The sequence below is a fragment of the Camelus bactrianus genome, chromosome 16, assembly GCF_048773025.1.
Source record: "Camelus bactrianus isolate YW-2024 breed Bactrian camel chromosome 16, ASM4877302v1, whole genome shotgun sequence".
Lineage (NCBI taxonomy): Eukaryota > Metazoa > Chordata > Mammalia > Artiodactyla > Camelidae > Camelus > Camelus bactrianus.
The window spans coordinates 11,393,583-11,408,638 of record NC_133554.1 but is presented as its reverse complement, the minus strand read 5'-3'; the positions used below and the strand labels follow the sequence as shown (position 1 = coordinate 11,408,638).

Below are 15,056 nucleotides of genomic sequence, written 5' to 3'. Positions count from 1 at the left end.
ATCTTTAATTGTCAGTTTTTAAAGATGCAACAATGGTATTGTAGGTATGTCTAAAAGAGAGATCTTATTCTGACAAATGTAAGGACAAAATGATTTAGTTTTCACCCTTAAGATGTTTGCAATTTGCTTTAAAATTATCCAGGAGGCAGTGGTCAGGAATGTATGCATGGAAAGCATAAGTTAGACAAGACTGGTCATGGGTTGTTAACCATTAAAACTATAAGATTTAGGACTTTATTGTACTATTCCCACTACCTGAATATATTTGAAAATTTCCAAATAAAAAAGAATCTAATGTTGTTAAGTCCTATTAAATGAAACAAAATGAAGCAGTAGCTTCTGGAGTTTCCACTACTTCTAACTCATAAGCATAATTTCTACAAAGATACAATAGGTAAAGCCTCAGTAGTATCATTGATACTACAATGATACGCCCAACCTCTGTCAGCCTTGGAAGGTAAAAGAGGGAGGTTTCACCTGGTTTTCTTCTCCCATCTGGCAAGGATGCACCAAGCCCACCTGACAGAAGGCTCACCACATGGCCCGAACTGGATGACAAACACTGGCATACAGAATGCTTGAAACATGAACCTCCCTACTCACTGCCAGTACTTCTCTAGAGGCCCTCTTGTGGAACAGAGGTTGCTTATTTGCAATGCGGACACAAACTATATCAAGAGACGCTTCTGAAAACGTTACCTGAGGTAGAAGAGATTGCTCATGAGTCCCTGGGAAAAAGTTACCTTCACAAAGCTGTTGACGGCCATGATGGCCATGTCTGGCTGACTCTTGGCATAGTTCATCAAGTAGAGATACACGAGCTTCTTTAGTTCCAGGTTGTCAGTCTGCATACAGTTCACTACATCTGGAAAGAGAGAGCTGAGAAGAGAAAAGAGAAAGGGAAAGTGAACAGATGTTGGTGCCAAGCTGTTGGATAGAACACAGAGAAACGGCCTTAATTTACAAAGTGATCTGATGCAAGGACAAATGTCCCTACAGTGGTAATAATTATCACAGAAATGAATTACTAAAGAAATTATAGTAATGGTCTCAAGAAGATGTCTAAAAATCTATTTTTAAAAAACTTTTTACTATGACAATTTTCAAAGTAGAGAGAGTAGTATAATGAACCCGATTTATCCATCACTCAGCTGCAAACAAATATTGACATATGCCCGATCTTGTTTTGTATTTGACCTCAAACTGCTCTCCCTCACCCAGTCCCTACCCCATCTTGTTGCTCTAAACAATTTTAAAACAAATCCTAGACATAGCATTTCGTATATAAAATCCTAGTGTATAGATTTAGGAATCTTTTTTTTAATCACTATATCACACAAAAAAATTAACAGTAATTCTTTATATCAGTTCTTTGCAGTTTCAAAGCACTACAGTTGTTATACTTTTAATATGCATATTCTTCCATCCATCCCTGACCAGTAGAAATTTACTTAGTTAGCTCCTGAGTCCCTGTGCTATGACTCCGTATCTTCAATAGCTTCCTTGCTTCCTCGTAGGACAAGATGCTCCATCCAGGCTCATTCTGTACATTTCTAATCTCACAACTGAAATCAGTCATTTCTCTAAAATGTCTTCATTCCCTTTTAGTGGAGTTTACGAATATATTTTTAACATTACACATTCAGACAAATGAAAATCGGAGTGTACTCAAATATAAAAGGAGTTTATATTTTTCCCAATTTCAAGTCATTTCATCATTTACCATTCTCCTGTAAAGCCAAAGGAAAGAAATTTATGTTTCCATTCATGAAGTAGTTTGGAAGAGTTGAGCTTGTCAGATTTTAATGTATAAGCTGTACTTTTAAAATACAGGTTGACCATAATTTTATGGAAAATTAGCAATTACCCTTCCCTCTAAGGTTTTATCAAAGTACCTGATAAATTTTACATACTTCTAAATACCTTGCTACTAGTATAGAAGAAAGAGCAGCATATGTCAGCGTCGTTTTACAGAAACGTAAGAAAATGACTGAAGTAACTAGTCACATGGTATAGCTTCCACACACTCACAGAAACAATACGGGCATACCTCATTTTATTGTGCTTTGCTGTACTGTGCTTCTCAGATAAAGTATTTATTACAAATTGAAGGTTTGTGGCAACCCTGCATTGTCAGATGATGGTTAGTATTTTTCAGCAATAAAGTATTTTTTAATTAAGGTACACACCTTTTAAAATTCATAAAGCTATTGCACACTTAATAGACTACAGTATAAACATAACTTTTACATGCACTGGGAAACCAAAAAATTCATGTACTCGCTTTATTGCAATATCTGTTTTATTGCAGTGGGCTGGAACTGAATCTTCAGTATCTCCAAGGTATGCCTATATACAGCAATAAAATGATTTGCAAAAAGGAAGATGGGCTGCAAAGTTAAATAATCCACCATATCTCCAATGAACCAATGACATCTGCGCTGGAAGGCAAACTATTTAACTTGCATGTAGGTACCTACTATAGTTTCATGCCCATGCAGATACTTAAAAAACACTATAAACGCTCTCCAAAAATGAGTGTTCTTTCTATTTCTTTTGGGAATAGCTCATGTGTAAAACAGTAAAATCAGTAAATAAATGTGAAACATTAACCAATAGTAAATTTAAGATCCTAAATAATTTAATTCCAACAGCCAACACAAGATCAAGAAGGTCTTGATAAGAATAGTCAAAAAAAAAAAAAAACTGTTAAGTACCAAACCACAAAGCTAGAAACATGAACTTTCCAATATGGTAGCAACTAGTCACACAGTCTACTAAGTGAACATTTACAGTGTGGCTGGTCCAAGCTAAGATGTGATATACATGTAAAACAAACACTGGATTTTGAAGACCCAGTATGAAAATGTAATGTAAAATATCTCATTAACAGGTTTTATATTAATTTCTTGCTGACATGAAACTATTTTGGACATACTGAATTAAATAAAATGTATTACTTACTGTCATTATAAATTAATTTTACCGATTTTTTACTTTTTAAATGTAGCTCCTAGAAAATTTAAAAGTACATATGTGGCTTGCAGTGTATTTCTATTGGATAGCCCTGAACTTGAGGTTCTTGCAGGAGAGACTGAAATATAATAACCTACAAAGAGCTTATCTCAATTTCCTGTTTCTCTGAACTATCTGTCTAGGCATAGCACAAACCTCATCTTCTCTAAGAAGGGTTCTTCAGCTCTTCTTATTTACATGGATCTCTCTTTTGTGGAATAGTTATTACCTTTAATATACACACTCTTGTACCTAATTACATAATTGTATTATTCCATAACTTTTCAAATTTTGGGTCTTTTCAACCAAGTGCTAGGAAGGCTAGAAAATATGTACTAACCTTTTGTTTAAATTATGGTATGTGGTATAGTGCTAGGCACAAAACAAATTATCGGCAATGAACAGATTAACAAGTAGTATTTACCAAAGGCAAAAGGAAATTCAAAGAGTTTTAACTTCTCTGTAGGATATAGAAATAAGCTAGGCAAGAACACAAAGGTCCCAACACTGAGATATGCTGACTTTTACCAGTTCATCTGTATGAATGCTCTCAATCTAGATTTATTCTTTGGCAAAAACAGCCCTTCGGTGACTAGACAGATTATCAGGAGGCAAACCACAGCCTGTGGGCCAAATTCAGCTCACCACCTACGTTTGTATGAGCTGTGAGTTAAAAGTGGTGTTTACAGATGAACATTTACAACTGATTTGACGATACAGAACACTCTGAACCTCAATTAAGCAAAATGTTACCTCCCTAAAAGAATCCCAGTCTTCCCATTCGTAGACCTACAGTACAAAAAAAATACTGTATTTTGAATTTTTGTCAGCAAAAAAATTTGTGGAAAATTGTTTCCTCTCTTGTTATATAATTACCTACATAATAACCTCCATTGTTTGCCTCTTAGCCTACTAAATCCAAAGTATTTACTATCTTGCCCTTTACAGAAAAACTCTGTGGACCTCTGAGATAGATGGTCACTAAACAAGTTAGGAACCAAATGTGCTTACAAGTTCTCCAACACCCTAATTTCTACTTTAAAGTCAAAATTCACCTGTCAAATTTTTTCCCTTGAAGTGACAGGTTCTCTTTTTTCATTTTTGATAAAATGTCTCCCAAATATTGAAGTATGATTAACTATGATTTGTCTGTCAACCATTCTTTCTCATAAAAATGGTGTTTCCAAGTCAATCGCGCAAGGGCTCATTTTCAAGTCAACCATCACAGCTTTGCTATAAAGCAAAGAGCTTTATGCATAATTCCTGTCTCACCGCAACAGAGTATTAAAAAGACCTGAACTCAAGATTCAAGGTTTAATAAAATAAATTTTTAATGCTTCATGAGGGACAGTCCTAAGTGAAACCACACTTTCTTCCTGCAAGTACATGGTGGCGAAGAACACAGTGACTACGCAGTGTTACAGTTTGGCACCACTGCGTTAATTCACACTAAGGCATGAGCCATGCAACTGTCAACACAGTGAAAAAGGCAAATAGCATCTAAGTATTATGACAAGAATAGCTTGACTTCATGGACCCCATGAAAGGATCATAGGAATCCTCAGAGGCCTGCAGACAACCCTTACTTATTTCCAAATGGTCTTGCTATATTATAGGAAAAAAAGAGGGGGGAAAAAGACCAATTGGATTTTGTTAACATTGGTTTTCAATTTGGAATTCAGCAAACAAATGTAGAGTTGTAAAGTTGAGGGCACTGGCTTGAGGCAATAAAAGTACATACGAGCTTCTGCTTTTCAGTATATTTTTATCATCTTGTAAAACTACCTCAGCAACAGATCTGTAACTGTGTCAGCTCTCAGAGGTTTTATGCTAGATCTGTATGCAAGTGAAATCAAACTGGTTTCACTCTAAAAAAACAAACAAAAACCACTTGGTCACAGAGTTAATATAAAAACAACTACATTTCCTGATGACGTTTTCAGCGGGACAAACTCACTCTTACATGTTCTGATTGTAATAACTTTAAATGAAGAGCAATAAAAGCCACAGTATGGGTCTAAAGTGAGCAAGGCAGGAGAGATTGCCCTTACCTAACATCCTTCCCCACAGTCATAGCAGCAATCACTTTCTTCACAGCCTCCTTCCTCTTTTCTTTCTTCTCATTGTTGAGCTCAGCCTTTAATTCAAAGATTTCTCCTAGAAGAGAACAAATAGGTGAGGTCCCAAGACCAGAGGAGCAGAATACTGCACTATGTAGTAACACCACAACAGCTGACCAGAGGCAGGGCTGCAACTGAAATAAGATTATTTAAAAATTATAGGATAGGTCCCATTCAAATCCCTAGAATATTAACTGACCCACAGATAAGGATGCCATCTTTTAGGTTATGACTGGAAAGGAAGGTGCAAGCCAGATCTAGGAAGCACAGAAGTGGGAAAAAGCAAATCTCATGACATCTTACTATAATGGAGAGAGAATGGCGTCTGAGGGATGATCTCCCATCAGAATTTCAAAGTCCTGGGGAAAAAATAAATGTAAGCAGGGAACAGGTTCATCAATGTTTCCAAACCAGAAAAGACTCCTCATTCACCTACTCTCAACTCTACAAAGAACTAAGGTCACGGAGTGGGTGAGGGACAGAGCTGGCCTTAGAAGTACGTCTCTCGACTCCTGAATCCAGAGGTTCTCAACCACAGCCACATACTGCTTCCTGGGAAGTATCTGCAAATACCAATGCTCAGGTTCCACTCTGAACCAAACAAATCAAAATGTCATGGAGTAGATCTCCTAAGTTTCTTTTTTTTTTTTTAAGTTTCCCTAAGTGATTCTAATGTACAACTAGGGTTGTGAATCATAGCTCTAATTAGTACTTTAAGATGTTAATGGGCTTTAAGGCCCCAACCTGTCCAGTCAATCTAACAAAAGAAATAATAACCCTGAAGCTTCAAGAACGGTACAAACCAGTCACTTCTAAAGGTACAATCTTAAATGACTGACCGCTCAGACCCAGCACTGTGAAATGCTAGAACTGTCACCACTATTTTAAGGCCAGGGCTCACCTACCTTCAGGAATCTGCAACTGCAGTAAGAGAGAAGGTAACAATCCTTAACTGGTTTTAAAAGAAAGAAGAAAATATACCATAAGATCATGAAAAAGATGTTGACTACTCAACCCACTTCAACCTTCCATCTAGAGTACTGCCTCATTTTCTTCCACCTTTCTGACTATTCCTGAAGTTCATTTTAACCTCATTCACCAGCATAGAAATAGTGGGGACAGCAAACTATGTGATCTGCTGAAGCTTCTAAATGGGAAGGATGAAACTGCTTAAGAAATACAGAAGTTGAGCACTAAAAAAGTTTATTATATCAATATCCACTGCCAACAAAGCAAACAAATTGTTACAAAAATTTGTTTTATTTGACAGCCACAAAAATAGCACAGCCAGAAAAGCTGGACCCTTTAGAGTCATTCTCCTTTTCGCCAAGTCCTCTGCTGCCAAATCCAGCTCTTAGGATTCCCATCATTTACTTCTGGGAATAGTAAAGGACAAACAGCAGGGTTTCAGAAAATCTGAATCGTGAAGAACAGCAGGAGTTGAAGAATCAAAACAGGATGTAACTGGAATTATTCTGACTCCAGTAGCATAAATTTAAAGAATATATTCCAGTGACAGTTCTGGTGGGTGTTACAGGAAATAAAAGGAACACAGTCTACCCATTTTTAAAAATGTGGTATTTATCCAGCCGTGATTCATCTATAAGTCTCAAACTTTTACAAATCCCTGAATAAAAAAGGTTTCCAGGAACCATTACAAGAGAAGGTTTGAAGAGTTAGGTTAGTTTCTAATCATATCTTTTCATGTCACTGTAGACAACACCTTGGTCATCAAAGCACACAAAATGTTAACAGAAGAAATAAATGCATTTCAGAATGATATGAGAATCAGAAAAAAAAGCTGAAAACGAATGACAAGGGACTATAATGGCTTTTGTAAGGTGTAAGTAATAAAAATCGGAAGAAGTTGTGTGGACCCAAGGTGGGGCACTAAATGAGGCAAGGTATCTCATACATACTACAGCTTTATTAAATTATTCTTTTCTCCTCCTCCTCCCCTTAATCAAATCTACCAAGCGTTGCTAGCAGCCAGCAATAGTTTTCAATCTCGGCTACACATTAGAAAAACCTAGGGAGCTTTAAAAAATCCCCACACCTAGATCATATCCCACTCCAAAGAAATCAGGATATCTGTATTGTTTCAGACTTCACTGGGGCAATATGCAGGCAAGGCTGAAGGCCACAGGCTAGTAGCTGATATAATCAAGCAACTCACTATGGTGTTTTCTGTACTGTGACAGAAGAGCTTGTTTACCCTTAAATAACTCCAAATGACACAAAGGACAGATATGCCTGTGCTTCTCAGAAAATGTTCTAGTGCTCCAGGCCACTGTGTGTGCCCTCCTACTTTTTTTTTTTCTTTTTGAAATCATTTTAATCTTCTTTTTTTATGTGCATTATGGTAGTATTTAAAAAAAAATTTATTTAAGTAAAGTCAGTTTACAATGCTGTATTAAAATCATTTTAATCTTAAAGAAAAGTTGCAAAATTCCCCAACTGCTAACATTATGCCACATTTGTTTTATCATACTTTTTAGGTATTTATACATTTTTTATTCATTTAATAGTTAAACTGTAAAAAAAAAAACACACACACACACACAAAAACATAAATACAAAACAGAAACAGACCCATAGACATAGAATACAAACTTGTGGTTGCCAAGGGGGCGGGGAGTGGAAAAGGACAGACTGGGAGTTCAAAATTTGTAGATACTGACAGGCATATGTAGAACAGATAAACAAGATTATACAGGAAAATATACAAAAGATCTTGTGGTAGCTCACAGCGAAAAAAAAAAGTGACAATGAATATATGTATGTTCATGTATAATTGAAAAATTGTGTTCTACACTGGAATTTGACACAACATTGTAAAATGACTATAACTCAATAAAAAAACTTAAAAAAAATAGTTAAACTGTACACATCATGTCTCATTAGCTCTAAAGATGTTAGTGTATAATTTCTAAGAAGAAGGAATTGTTATATAACCATAATACAATGATGGAAATCAGGAAATTTAGCATTATCAAATCCATAGACTTTACACAAAGATCTTGATAATGTCTTTTATAGCAATTTTACCCCCATGCCCAATTTAGGATCATGCATTGCATTTACTGTCTCTTTAGTCTCCTTTAATCTGAAACAGTTAATCAGCCTTTATCTTCACAATAATGACATTTTTTTAAAGTACATGCCAGTTATTTTATAGAATGCCCTCAGTTTGGGTCTGTAGTAGGTTTCTCTCATGATCACACTGAGGTTGTACGTTTTGGCAGCCATAATTCATAAATGATGGTGTGTTCTCAGTGCATCACACCATTTTTACCTTTAACAAAAAAGAGGTCACGAAGAACAATGCACGTGTAGAGGGATATGAAAATATCAAGTTTCCATGCATTGTTTTACATGATCTCTTTTTTATTAAGATACAAAAATTTTTAAATTATATGTATTATTATATGCATAGAAAAGACTGGGGGTACAAACCGAGCTGTCCTCAGGAAATGGAACTGCAAGGGAGAGAGCTTTCATTTTTACTTTTTACACATCCATATTGCTTTAATAGCACTCCTTGTTATAAAATGTTTATTTCCAAATAAAAAAATTGAAAGAGAATAAATGTGCTTCTTTCTCTTTTACCCTCTTCAGATCTATTAATGTTCAGTGAATCAATCTTAGATCTCTTCCTTTCACTAAAACCTTCAAGTCAAAACAGTGTGCATCATAACCCTATCTTTAAAAACTCACACTTTAACAATTTACTCAATACATTTTTTCTGTAAAAGTAGCAGATCCCCAATGAAAGGGTCCATAACATGCATGTCTGAGGAGCTCAGGAACATTCTACTTGAAACAATCTTACACCACGACTTTTGAAGAATCTTCAAAAAAGGCTTTGCTCAGGTTCTCATACTTACCTTTTTTATTGGTTGTAAAGTACTTGGAGTCAGTCATGGTTTCAGATCTTTAATGTGCACCTACAGCAAGAGAAAGGAATTCCTTTAACCAAGTTACTTATGTCCAGCAAGGCATTCAAATCATTTTAAGAACATTTACATGTAAGAATTTCAGTATTCAAAAATGAGTATCTTCATCCTTACCACCATCATTGGTGTCCCAAGGGACGCAAAGATAATTAAAAATGTAACTCTTACCTCAAAAAGCTAATTGTAGCAAAACCCAAAGGTCTAATGGAATAGAATGATAATCTGAAACTATCATGGTTTTATGATTTTATCCACAATTATCTCCTCAGAGTCTCCAAGACATAAAGCTATATCTTTTTGTAAATGCATTTTCTGTTAGTCACTCTAATATTTAAGATAAGGAAAAGTTTGTTTTGAAAGATCTCCCTATTACTCTCCATTAAGGGAAATCTGATTTACTTCCCTGACTCAAAATGGAGTCACCCAAAAACATGTATTTTGAAGCAGAGTAAAACTGAAAGAGAAAACAATTCTGCAAATCTATTCACCATTACATGCAACTACCAATGAAAAGAATCTCTTTCAGAAAACATAAGCCTAAATCAGGAGGACAATATTCTTTCATGACAAACACCGAGAGAGGCAAATATGCCTCACGCATGGATTTTTTTTAAATTACAGTTTTCATATTTTCAACAATCTACACTTACCTCAAAAGTATTCCCAAAGAAAATAATATCTGCTTATAGTTAAAAACAAGGCAAAAACTAAGATATTTGTTCAGTCACACTGAGTACAAAAGAGAATCAGGGAAAAGGATTAGGAAAAGGAAGGGAGTTAAAACTTAAAAGAACATGGATCCCAGCCTTAACTTTTCTGTTCCAACTTCCAGAATTAATCTAGCTGACATAAGCTCCACTGGTAAAACAAAAACAGCACTGACTGGTCACATTTCTCCCCAAATAATGAGATAATGTTTTCTGATTTGAGAAACTCTTATGACTCTGTCCAATGTACTTCACTTCTTTAAAACTACTAAAATTTTAGTAATATTCTGTCTGCACTCAAAAATTAGTTCCTTCTTCCTTACCACTCCATTATCATTAACAATACTTATTACCAAATTTAGGACAGAAACCCTGGCACCTGCTCATTACCATCTGGTCAAAACAACATGAGTGATAATGTACTTGTCAAACTTGAGTGATAACACCTTGACAAGCAACAGTAAATATGGATCTGAGAGAAAACACCTAAGCACTTTCCTTCAGTGTAATGAAAGAAAAGAAAAACAGAGCCAGAAAAACATAAAATAATGAAAAGAGCTTGGCTCAAATTTGATCTCTAAAATGCACCACTTGGACAATTTAAGAGATATCAGACTCACTGCTATGTTTCCAAGCAGCGACTTAATGTTTACAGTCTTGATCTCTATACAATACTGCTTTAGGTTGTACCAGCATTTCGCTGAATTACCTTGTTAAAAGAAGTGAGCTAGAGCTCACACAAATCATTATAGAATACAGAAATTTCTGTTTTGATAGTATTTGTTATAATTAAAGGTTAACCTGTAACAGAGGCTTGCCTTATGTAATATTTTCATAATGCCTTTCTAGCAAGAATTCGAAGAATGTTATAATCATTTAATCCATTCACAATGTAAACTAAATGTGAAGTGGGCAAACTGAAGAAAGGAATCCTTCGCATAAAAGGCCTGGAATAAATCTGAAGTTACCATCTAAGAACTTACATATACAAAGAGGAAAACCAGGACACACAAATGATTACGACAGTCTGACCAGAGGGCCACAGCTCAAGGCCATTACGATCTATCTAGGATGTTATTATGCATTCCAAATCCTTTGGGATCATCAAAACTTAAAACTTGCTTAAGATTTAAAAACAAAATCTGCTTGGAATTTTTCACTGTTTCTTTGAAAAAGGGCCCCCAAATCGTTCTGTTTTCTAAAGCTCTCATACACAAACACACATATCAAATTCACACATATCAAATTCTTAACAGAAGTTTTCAACACAATCTTTTAAACATTCAATGAACCTAGTCTTACATAGAAAACAAATTTATGGTTACCAAAGGGGAAAGGAGGCGGAGGGATAAATCAGGGGTTTGGCATTAGCAGATACAAACTACTATACATACAACAGATAAACAACAAGGTCCTACTGTAGGGCACAGGGAACTATATTCAATATCTTGTAATAAATTATAATGGAAAAGAATTTGAAAAAGAATATATATACAGAAACTGAATCACTTTGCTGAACACGAGAAACTAACACAAGATTGTAAATCAATTATAATTTTATATATATATATATAAAAACCTAGTTTTAAATCCTTCATTAGTGACCCACACATTTCATTCCCTCCCCTAACAAATTTCATCACTGAGGAATAGATCTGTCCTATTCATTGTGAGCACTTAGTGTTTTTAACTAGAGAATAATGTACCTACCCACAAAATTTCAGGGAAGAGGAGAGAATCAAGTACATAATCTTAGATCCTAAATTAAAAATCCCTGCTTTTAAAGAGAAAGGAGAAACATGACTCTCTTAGCTCACACTGTCCTACACAACAGTAATGAAATATCCCTTGCACATATTGGCAGAGAAACATTTTATCAAGTCAGTTCCTGCCTTAAGCCAAAAGAAACTCCAAAAAATAAAAATAGCCTAAACAAAAACAAATGAGAAGAGGCAGGGCTTGCACAACACTGTGTATGTACTAAATGCCACCGAACTGCCACTTTAAAATGGTTAATTTTACGTTATGTGAATTTCGCCTAAAAAAAAAAAAACTGTGTATTTTAAAATGAGCTATGCTTAATCACATGCCAGAGATGAACATAGCCAGATTCTCCAAAACATTCGATGGTAAAAACTGTTGTCTGCTTTAGAAGCCAAAGACAAAGCAGCCAAAATAGAGCTCAAAATAGAGAACAAATCAAGTGTTTGCTGAAGAGCCTCAAAAAATCAAGTTCCTCCTGAGTTGGGAGGAGTGGATTTGTTCCTTAGGAGAGCCCCAGGGCAAAGCCAAGCCGTCACACTACCTTTTTACTAGATCAAACTAGACAAGTCACTGGATGTTCTGAGGACTTGAGGTATGACCTAGGGACACTGTTTTTTTTTTTTTTTTTTTTTTTTTTTTTTTTTTTTTTAAATGAAGCTGCCACAATCAAAGCACAATCACTCTTACTTTCTTAGCCCAGAGTATGATGTCACTGCATTTCAGAAAAGGCCTCCGTGTACAGGGTTATACATCGAGATTTAACATAACCTAGTTTCTACTAAATATAGGCTGTGAAAGTCCCTTCTCAACTATTCCTCTCTCCTTCCAGTGCCCCTACAGAGAATATGGCCAGAAAAAAAAATAGGGTCTTAATTTCAAATGGCTCTCTGGGAAATGGCAGCTAAATTAGAGTTGATGAGGTCACTAAATTCCCTCTCCACATAAAGTTGGGCTTTACCCCAGTTGGTGCTTATAGAGAAAAACTCAACAGAGTTAATCAAATTATGAAGCAGAAAGGTCATTCTAACAATCTTTCATTACAAGGGTGAGAAGTGCTAATCAGGTATTTCAACATAATGCAAAGACAGCAGCATTGTCAGGTATCGATAAAGCACAAGAAATTACAACAGACAACTAATTACAAGAGACAAATCTGTAATTTCCGTCTAAAAATGACTACAAAGTAATTTATTAACATTATGATGTAGGAAGGAAGCTCAAAAGTTTTACATCCAATTCTTAACTGAAACTCTAGAAAACATAAACCTGGAAGGGAAGAAAGAAGGAAGAAAGGAGAACATGTCCCATCTAATTCGTTCCTTGTTCAGCTTGGTTCAAAACTTTGCCTAAAATTTAGTATTTTTTAAGATATGGATCTGTTTAAAGAAGAAGAAAAAAGATGGACGAACTGGACTTTCTTGAGTCTCTTAAGTCACAGAATGTTAGCTTTATACTAATTTTACCACTCAACTTTCAGTGAAGCTATCTGCAAAACACACTATGCTTTCTGCTTCTTTGGGAGTTTAAACTGTTAAGATACCTGCAAGCAGTTCTCACCTTACCACCAGGCTTAGTCATCACTGGAATGTGTTACACGTTTTCTTGTTCAGCTGCATCTCCTTCATCTGCTGCTTTCTATTATAACTTTGTAAGTGTATCCTGAGGCTAAGCAATGGAAGTATACCAGGAAGGTAATTAATAATTTAAATTGCTCCTCACTGAGACCACTTTCTTTGTCATTCTGCTTTTTCTAAGCTTATTGTGTTTACTTTCTTTTTAAAACCACAATGACTATAACAGTGTTTGGGATTTAAAACAAAACATTTCTTTTTAAAAGTCAAAGTTTAATGAAGGACGCATTCACACCTTATTCACACTGCTTCGTAATGAAGTACCCAAGAGAGTTCATTAAAAGCCTACTCCCCACCCCCCAAATAGAAGAGAGCTCTGGAAACTGCATGAATCAATTCTTCAGATTGAAAGACTATGGAATAACAGGAAGTTCCAGTTTCTTTACCTCTGTCTTAATCTACAATCTTTCTCAAACCAGACCATTCCTGCTAAGACAAGAAAGAAAAAATTTCGGGCTGAGATTTACTCCCACTTGCTTCCCGCTGTCTCACATCGGGTCAATTCTGGAGGTTTCTCTTCCCTTCCTCCAATGTCAGGAATTCCTCTTCTTTCCCCAGGTGGTCAAGATTTTAGGGATATGTTCCTCCATTACGAGGTGGGGGAGTGGTGTCTCAACCTCGATTTACGGAGGACCGGCGAGCTTTGTCCATTAATGAGCAAAGCTTTGGGGGAACCCCTTTTCCCTCTTGCCAGTTGGACACGTCCCAGCCTCTCAGTAAACGACATCAAACGGGGAAGAAGGAAGGTTCTCCCCTCGGCCTCCAGCCTCTACTCTCTACTGGCCACACCCGTGGCCTCTGGCCCTCCTAACCCCCCAGCTTCGAACATATCTTTCCTCCAGTGCCCCCCAACTCCCAGTTGCCACCCAGAGGATTCCCCCACCCCGCCTCAGCGGTGGAGTCCTTTTCTCCAACCCTCTTCCTCACAACGGTCACACCCGACGGCTCACTCCATCCTCAACGGTCACGCTCCTAGGATTTCCTCCCCTCCGCCCGTCTCCAACCCAACCTGGGTTTCCCCCTGCCCCATCAAAAAGGGACACACCCCAACCTTAGCCGCCCTGAACTCACCGGAGGCAAGGGCGGGGGTGGCGGCAACGGCCAGAGAGCACAGCCCGAGTGGTGGTGTAATGGTTTCCTGCACGTCACGACTCCTTCTCCAGGTCTAAGCCACTGCGCAAAACCCACTTTGCCAGGGACAAAGATGGTGGAACTGGAAGCTCTGACGTCAGAGAGACTCGACGGGTGACGTAATCCAAATGCGCGGGAGAACTAGAAAGGCGGTGAGCTCTGTCGCCTTAGAAACGGAAAAAACATTTGTGTGGTCGGGAAAAGACCTATGGTCCCGGCCTCCGAGGAAGTTCAGTGACTATCCGAAGGGATCTATTAATAAGCTGACATTCTCTGGATTTGTTTCATCACGCAGTTCTCTAAAAACTTACACACAGAGAGGGTGAAATATCTTGCTGATTTCTTGAGAGAGAGAGAGAGAGAGAGAGAGAGAGAGAGAGAGAGAGAGAGAGAGAGAGAGAGAGAGAGAGAGGAGAGAGCGAGCGAGCGAGCGAGCGAGCAGCTAATTTCCCTGGCCAGTATACAAGGGCAGTAGGACAGGCGGAGAGTAGTAGTGCAAGGAAAAGGGATCGACCTTGCATCAGATCTGAGTTCGAATCCCTGCTCTGAATGTGACTGGGAAAGTTACTTAACGTCTCCTCAACCTTAGTCTTATCTGTGAAATAAAGCCAATGGTATAACTCTCCTGAGTTTGTGAAGCTTAAAATGGATTAAGTAGGTATAGCGCCTAGCAGGTAATATGTGTGCTTACACAAAAGTAAGTTCCTTTCAGAAACCAAGACCTAGAAACCT

The 15,056-nt window shown here is 37.0% G+C and overlaps 1 protein-coding gene across 2 annotated transcripts in view; it reads right to left on the bottom strand.

The window, feature by feature from the left end:
- The window catches only part of AP2B1 (adaptor related protein complex 2 subunit beta 1), a 102,530-nt gene extending 88,116 nt beyond the window's left edge, over window positions 1–14,414 (bottom strand). For both annotated transcript variants that reach the window (XM_010949160.3, XM_010949161.3), the window contains exons 1-4: window positions 14,265–14,414; window positions 9,023–9,082; window positions 5,067–5,172; window positions 744–879 (exon numbers count right to left, since the gene is read on the bottom strand). In XM_010949160.3, coding sequence (XP_010947462.1) covers window positions 744–879; window positions 5,067–5,172; window positions 9,023–9,059 — 279 coding nt within the window. In that variant the 5' untranslated portion in view covers window positions 9,060–9,082; window positions 14,265–14,414. The remainder of the gene's footprint in view (window positions 1–743; window positions 880–5,066; window positions 5,173–9,022; window positions 9,083–14,264) is intronic.
- Window positions 14,415–15,056: the final 642 nt, after the last annotated feature.